General features: G+C 50.5%; 1 protein-coding gene across 1 annotated transcript; it reads right to left on the bottom strand.

Moving 5' to 3' along the window:
* Window positions 1-503: 503 nt before the first annotated feature.
* DLX3 (distal-less homeobox 3) lies at window positions 504-6,506 on the bottom strand. The gene is made up of 3 exons (XM_050934738.1): window positions 6,157-6,506; window positions 4,263-4,453; window positions 504-1,439 (listed from the first exon to the last, which is right to left on the bottom strand). Exons 1-3 carry the CDS (start codon window positions 6,476-6,478, stop codon window positions 1,098-1,100), a joined length of 855 nt encoding a protein of 284 aa, XP_050790695.1. The 5' UTR covers window positions 6,479-6,506; the 3' UTR covers window positions 504-1,097.
* Window positions 6,507-6,924: the final 418 nt, after the last annotated feature.

The following is a 6,924-nucleotide window of genomic DNA, read 5'->3' as shown; positions in this document are numbered from 1 at the left end:
GGCAAAATTCTCCTCTAACCTTGGAGTAACTCTGGATTTACACTGGTGTTACTGAGCTCAGAATCTGGCCCTCATTCAGTACTGAGATTTTGGAACGCCAGTTTGTGCCAGCTGATGAGCTAACCCAGAGAGCCAAAATGCTGCTCTGGAAACCTGGTGTAACACTGGTGTAAACCTGGAGTAGAGCTAGATTTACACTGGTGTAAATGAGATCAGAATTTAGCCCTTCCTCACTGCTAGGCTTTTGGGCCTCTCTAAAAATGGTCCCTTCAATAATGTTATTAAATGTTTATATAGTGTCCAGTTCTGTACAATAGAGATAGCTAAGAATTGACTTTATTTATTTAGAATATAGATAATTTTTTTAAAGCCTATAAAGTGTGGCACCTCTTACTGCATTTTTTTATTTTGTTTTTTTTTAGCTTAAATTGTGCTTTCATCTCCAGTCTGACCCTTGGAAGGGTGGATGAGAGGGAAGACGCAGAGACAATTATTTCTCCTTCTCTATCATCTGGGCATGTAGAAAAATCCAACCTTGATGTGGATAAAGCCAAGTGGTTTTTTTGAAGTCCTGCCAGCTGAGATGTTCTTCCAGAGTCCTCAAGGAGACACCCCACAAACAGCTCGCCCGGGAAGGTAAAAAAACCAGTTGTGCTGTTCTTGGATGCTTGGAGATGAGTCGTGTCTCTTGGCCTTTGTCCAGACGAGAGGTGAGTTTCTGGCAGAGAGCTCCAGATGGAAGAATCTTCCCATTCACTGTGCCTGGCGGTGGTGGGTGGGATGGTGGTGCAGGGGGGCCAGGGACCCTGTGGAAAGTCAGGGTGGGGTGAAAAGGAATTGGCAGTGCTGAAGCTTGCCCGAGAAATAAAAATCCAAAACCTCTTCCCCAAGCCTGCCCCCCACCCGCTGCCACTCCTGCCTGGCTTGTGGGTCGTCCTCTGATCCTTTTAACCCTTTGCAGCTCTGCTGGTCCTGAGACGGGCTGGAATGTTTGTGTGTGTCTGCCTTTGTCCTGGAAACAAACCCATGGTTTAAGAAGGGTCTGGCCACGGCGGTGATGATTTCCTCTTGCTCCCCTGGTCCGAGGAAGCTGGAGGTTAGTACACGGCCCCCGGATTGGGAGGCCCGGAAGATGTATGATGCATGGTGTTAGTGGGCAATGCTTGATGCGGTAAGTGAGGTCCGCTGAGATTCTGGTGGTGGTACCAGGGGTTGTGCTGCTCCTCCAGGTAGCTTGGGGAAGAGCTGTAGGAGAGCTGCTGGGGGAGCTGGTTCCTGCTGGAGGGGTTGCTGTGAGAGTTACTGTCCCAGAGGGCAGGGGAAGGCGGAGAATTGCAGGCCATGGAGTCGCTGTTATTGGGGCTGTGTTCCGAGGGCACTTCCCCATTTTTGTAGAGTTTCTTGAACTTGGATCTCCGGTTCTGGAACCAGATTTTCACCTAGAGATGGAAGGAAGGGAAGGAAGTGTGACTTTCTGGGTCCCTTTGACGTACACAGGCAATATACCACCAAAGGGAGGCGGGGGGGGGGGGGGAACAGGGGACAAATGGAGTGGCGCATGAACAAGAATGTCGCCGTGTGGGCGGATTTGTTTCTCTGTTTAGCCTAAGGTGCAGGGAGGGGTTTGTCCCCAAAACAGGCTGACGCTTTGACAGCTAATGACGAGTTCCTTTCGGACATTTATAAGTGGCCCTGTTGCTACAAAAGTCACCATGGCAGTGACGAAACTAGGACTGGGGCAAACCTGCTGTGGTTCATTTCAAATACGTTAGTAGGTTCCTGTTCCACTTAACGAGCTGCTGGGGAAGGAGGAGGGAGGAGGAGACAGAGAGAGAAATTGAGGGGGTGGAGAGGAAGAAGGTGGGTGAGATGGAGAAGGCAGATGTATCCAATGTGACAGGGAGAACCAGGAAGGGGACAATAGAACACCCTACAAAGAGCCAAACAAACATTCGGTGTTGCCAAATCCTCGCAATGTCGCGTGTTTTTCTAAAGCCCCAGCTCCTCGCATCCTGTGATTAAGTGAGAAGCTCCACTCTCATTTCAAAATAAAGTTTCTAGCCCTCAAGGTGGCAGAGAAGAGCCTGCCAACACGGCCTGACTGTTCCCGACAGGCTCAAAACACCCCAAAATAATGCTTACGAGAAATCTCGTGAGTTTTAAGAGAAGCTTGTGATTTTGGGGGGAGGCCTGACTCATGATTTCTGAACACTTGGGGTTGGCACTACTGTAGTATTTATCTGTATATGGAGCACCCACACTTTATGCCACATATGGGGCACTCATGTTCAATTTAAGGGGATCTTTCAAGCACAATACACACCCCACTAGAAAAGCACAGAAATCATAAATCCCCCCTGGTGACCCAAGGGAATACATCAGAATGAAAACACAAGGTAGTAGTTTAACGCCCCTGAAAAGCACTGCTTTCCACATCCAGAGACCCTCCAGCTCCCATCAGGGGCTCGGGCGTGCCTCGTTAAAGCTTTTCTGGCATTTCCTTTGTTTCCAGAGACAAAAAGCAGCGTGCAGTGCAGGATCCCTAACCACATTAAAACAAACAAACCAACAACAACAACAACAAAACCCCCTAACAAATCAACCCCCTTTTAAAGAAGGGAGTCAAAAAGAAACAGCTCCTCATCATGTCGCAATCCCTCCGCAGGTGGAAGGCCCTTATGGTACAGAACATCTACTCTTGGGCTAGCAGCCCACGGAAACACGCTGACCTGGAACTTTATTTAGATCTGGGCAATTAAAACCAGCCTCTTGTCACCATCTCTGACCAGCCCCGCATTCCTAACTCCAGCGATGCTCCTGTTGACATGAGAGGAAGCCTGGCCCGTAAGGGACAGCAGAAGCAGTCCTTTATGCCACTTGTTATGGACGGGGCTGGATGTGACCCTGCTCAGAGTTTGCAGGTGTTCCAATTTTCGGGTGAGGGATGAGGGGGGTTCACTCATCTCAGATCTGGAGGTGGAGGCAAGCTGTTCAGACTCCTTTCTATTGATCTTTCCCTTTACAAAGAGAAGTCACTAGTGTCACAAGAGCCACCCACCCACACGTGGATACTGTAGCATTCTAATGTGACGATCACGTACGGGTAGAGGAGTGGGGCATAATCTCTTTTGGACTCCACCATTTCAGGCTTTAACTTTCTATCACTGGAACTGAGGAGCCTAAATACCTTTGAGGTTCTGGGCCTAACGTATTAAAAGACTCTTTAAAAAACACACACACACACAACTGTAAGAACTTGAGCATATTTACAAGCACAACACGCATACAGAGAAATGAGGTCTGGAACCCCTGACTCTGGGGTCTACACTAGATTACCCATAACTAAAACCCCACTGACCCAAGCGCTGTTAGCATCCATAGATATGGTCCTACCCATTCCAGCCCAAAGGCTGCTCTGGTATAAATTAGTGGTTGAATTCTGATGAGACAATAAAAAACAAAAAATCCAGACAGAACCCAAAGATCCATCACTGCCCAGAGAGAGGAAAGAATACTTCTTCCTGGTTTTCTAGGTCAACTAGGCCAGGGGTTCTCAACCTATTGTCCGCAGATGTCTAGGGGGTCCACGGAAGGTTGTTGCTATGACCCTTGGGGAAATCTAAGATTTCCAAAGTGGGCCTGCACCTCCGCTTGAAATTTTGTAGGGGTCTGCAAATGAAAAACGGTTGAGAACCACTGAACTGGCCTCTTTGGCCCATCAGAGCTAAACTGTGGGGGGAATCCAGTGAGCAGCCACAAAGGGGAAAGAACTCCAAATTGAAGTTGGTTCTGTGGACCTGATCCAAATCAGTGAGCTATAGATTGGGCCCTGAACCTTTAAGAATGGCTCATCTTGGGGGAGGTGGAGAAATCTCCCCCATCGGGGCGGGGAGAAGAAACAAAACCAATCCATTTATCCACATGTATCTGGTCCCAGTTGGGATGGCTGGCCTAAATCAGGAGTAACCCTAAGTCAATGCATTGACACTGGGGAGCGCAAAGAGAATTGGGCCTCTTTTTTCCCTCCCCGTGGTTGAGCACGGCAGTAGGAAATGTGTCCAAAGGCCTACAGAAAACCCACCTTTTTGTTCCCACTGTCTCAGACAGCTGGCTCGTCCACAATGGGTCCCTGTCTGAATATGTAAGTGCCTTAATATAAGCCCAGTAAACCCAGGGGGTGTACAGAGTTGTCAACAGGTGCACTCTCTCTCGCTCCCCTGCGCGCACAGAGGGGAAAGATTGTTTATTCTTTTTGAAGTTACCTGCGTCTGAGTCAGCCCCAACTGAGCAGCCAGCTCGGCTCTCTCGGGCAGAGCCAGGTACTGGGCTTTTTGAAACCTCCTCTGCAGAGCTGCCAGCTGGTAGCTGGAGTAAATGGTTCTGGGCTTTCGGATCTTTTTGGGTTTCCCGTTGACCATCCTCACCTCTGGTTCCGGTTCTTCCTTCACTGAGACTGGAAGTGAAAAAGGAACACGTCAGAATCCCAGCAGTTGGATTCTTCCTGCCCCCCACCCCCTCCAAATGTTGTAAAAAACAACCCAAGTCTTTGGAGGTGGTTTCTGACTCTTACCCCTACAGGGGAGAGAGAAGGGGAGGGGTGGAATTTAAGCCTCCATTTAGAAACTTCACCTCCTGGACAAATAGGGTGACCAGATGTCCCGATTTTATAGGAACAGTCCCGATTTTTGGGTCTTTCTCTTATATATTACCCCCACCCCCATCCCGCTTTTTCACACTTGCTCTCTGGTCCCCCTACAAACACATCAAGGCTGTGGAGCTAGAAGTGACAGGGCCGTGCCGGCCTGGGCGAAAGGACTCCAGAATTGTAAGTATGGCGAGTGGAAACAATTGTAGAGGAGTTAATGGCTCGTTACTTGGAGAAGTCACTGAACAGACTCCAGGTAAAAGATTTCAGGAACGCAGCAAGACCAGGGGGTTTGAGGGGTTGTTCTTTGGCACGTGAGGTCTTTCATTTCTCTCTCTCCCCCTCTGGGTTTCCTTCTCTCTCTCTTTGGTGTGTTTTTCTCTTCTTTTAGCTCTCTCTCCCTCTCTCTCTCTTCCTTTGGTACATTCTGGCTTGCCTTTTCCTTCTCCTGTCCCTGGCCACTTCTTCGTCTGGTCCATTTTGCTAACTCCCCAAACTTCCCTCTCACCCCAACCTGCCCGGTTCTCTGCCCAGGGGCTCCCCACCTGGTTCTGATCTGCTGAAAACCGACTGTTTCTCAGAGTCGGCCCCTCTCTTCCTCTCCCAGCCCGTAGGGTGGGTTGTGACAAGCCCGTCTCTAAAGCTGTCTCAGGTCCCAGCTACCTCGATGTTTCCCAGGCTTTATTTGGGGGGCAGGGGGAGGGAGAATTGTTCAATAAGTGGAAATCAGAGTAGGATCGATTTCTCCCTCTCCCTGCATCCCTTTCTTTTAGGGCAGCAGATTCTAGGCTTCTCTGATCTTCCTGCTTTCCTATAATCTCCCAGCACCTCAGACTCGCTTTAAAAACCACAAGATTATTCACAAATAAAACACCATCCCACCCCTACTTCCCTCTCCCAGAGCTGCAACCTAACCATCATCTTCCTGTCCAGTCATGACATGGGTCATTCTCTCTGCCCCAGAGAGACAACCTATTCCCCGTCCCCCCCATGGTTCTCCTTTTTCATCAACTAAGTTGAGTTGTCCTGAAGTTTCCTAAGATTTCAGGGGCAAAGGTGAGTGGGAGAGAGCTGGGGGGGGGGGGTGGGGATTGGGAGGGATAAATAGCCACCCTGACTGGTGGCACAGAAAATAAAGGTCAGGAATTTGCCAGAGACAAAAGGGAGAGTGTGTGGGTGAGTGAGAAAAGCAGTCTTTTAAATCGGAGCTGGAGTTCAGAAAGTTTTGGGTGGAAACCTAGATCTAGCAAACAAGCCCCCCCAACACCCTCAGCAACTCCCTCCCTCCCACCACCCCACTTTTGTACGCTCCAAGAGGCAGTCGTGTGTGTGTGTGTGTGTGTGTGTGTGTGTGTTGTTGACAAGAACTTTCCTCTCATTCGAATACATGGGCATGGGGGAAGGAAGAACTGTTGCTGACTCCAAGAAGTGACTCCTTTTCACACCAGCCCCCCCACCTCCAGACATCCACCCCTGTCCCCCTGGATCACTAGGGTGGGGGGGCTCCTTACCTGCTTCCTGGGCCGGCAACTGCTGCTCCCTGAAATGCCCATACTGCCTGTAGGAGGGGCTGTAGGGGTATTCGGCCTTGGGGGGGTAAGTCCCAGCCCCCGCGAGCCCGTTGAGGCTGAACTGGTGGTGGTAGGAGTAGTGGTTGACGGGCTGGCTGTAGGGCTGGCTGGGGTAGTAGTCATGCTGGCTGTGGGGGGCGCTGTAGTAGCCCAGGTCGGTGACCGAGGATTCGGGCAAGGTGGGGGAATCCTTGGAGCAGCTCAGGGAGCTGGAGAGGTCGGTCAGGATGCTGGTGATCTTCTTGTCAAAGGAGCCACTCATGGTGCAGCAGGAGGCAGGGGCAAGTGGGATCCAGTCCTCTCCCCTGGCCGGAGCCTCTGGAAAAGCAAGAGAGCCGCTGGGGCGCACGTGTGGGTCTCTGTCACTCCCCAAAGGGGTCAGGCGAGCATTCCTCCTCCAGGCCAGCCGCTGAGAGCTCCACGGGTGGTGGCTGCTAGGAGGCGACTAAGCAAAACTACCCAGCCCAGCCAGCCTGCTTCAAGCCTTTAATTATGGTGCAGGGCAGGGTGGATGCTGCGTGCCGATTGGCTCCAGAAATATTGCCTGGGAGGCAAAACAGACTTTTTTTTTCTTTTCTTTTCTTTTCCTTTTTTTTTTTTTTTTGGAACAACAAAGAGTGGGTGAAAAAAAAAAAATTAAAGCTCCCAGCCGCCCTGTCTGCCAAACTCCTGCAGGGAGCCAGGGGGCAGCTGCTTGGCCACAGCCTC

Source organism: Gopherus flavomarginatus, chromosome 25 (genome assembly GCF_025201925.1).
Source record: "Gopherus flavomarginatus isolate rGopFla2 chromosome 25, rGopFla2.mat.asm, whole genome shotgun sequence".
Classification (NCBI taxonomy): Eukaryota; Metazoa; Chordata; order Testudines; family Testudinidae; genus Gopherus; species Gopherus flavomarginatus.
The sequence above is the reverse complement of the archived record's forward strand: the minus strand, read 5'-3'. Positions and strand labels throughout refer to the sequence as shown.

What these genes read in the sequence shown, in the direction of transcription:
- DLX3 (XM_050934738.1), bottom strand. Translation starts at nt 6,478, where the DNA reads ATGAGTGGCTCCTTTGACAAGAAGATCACCAGCATCCTGACCGACCTC. An exon ending in GTTGCCGGCCCAGGAAGCAG is followed by an intron (nt 4,454 to 6,156) that starts GTAAGGAGCCCC and finishes TTTCACTTCCAG; the next exon opens with TCTCAGTGAAGGAAGAACCG. An exon ending in TGGGGCTGACTCAGACGCAG is followed by an intron (nt 1,440 to 4,262) that starts GTAACTTCAAAA and finishes TTCCATCTCTAG; the next exon opens with GTGAAAATCTGGTTCCAGAA.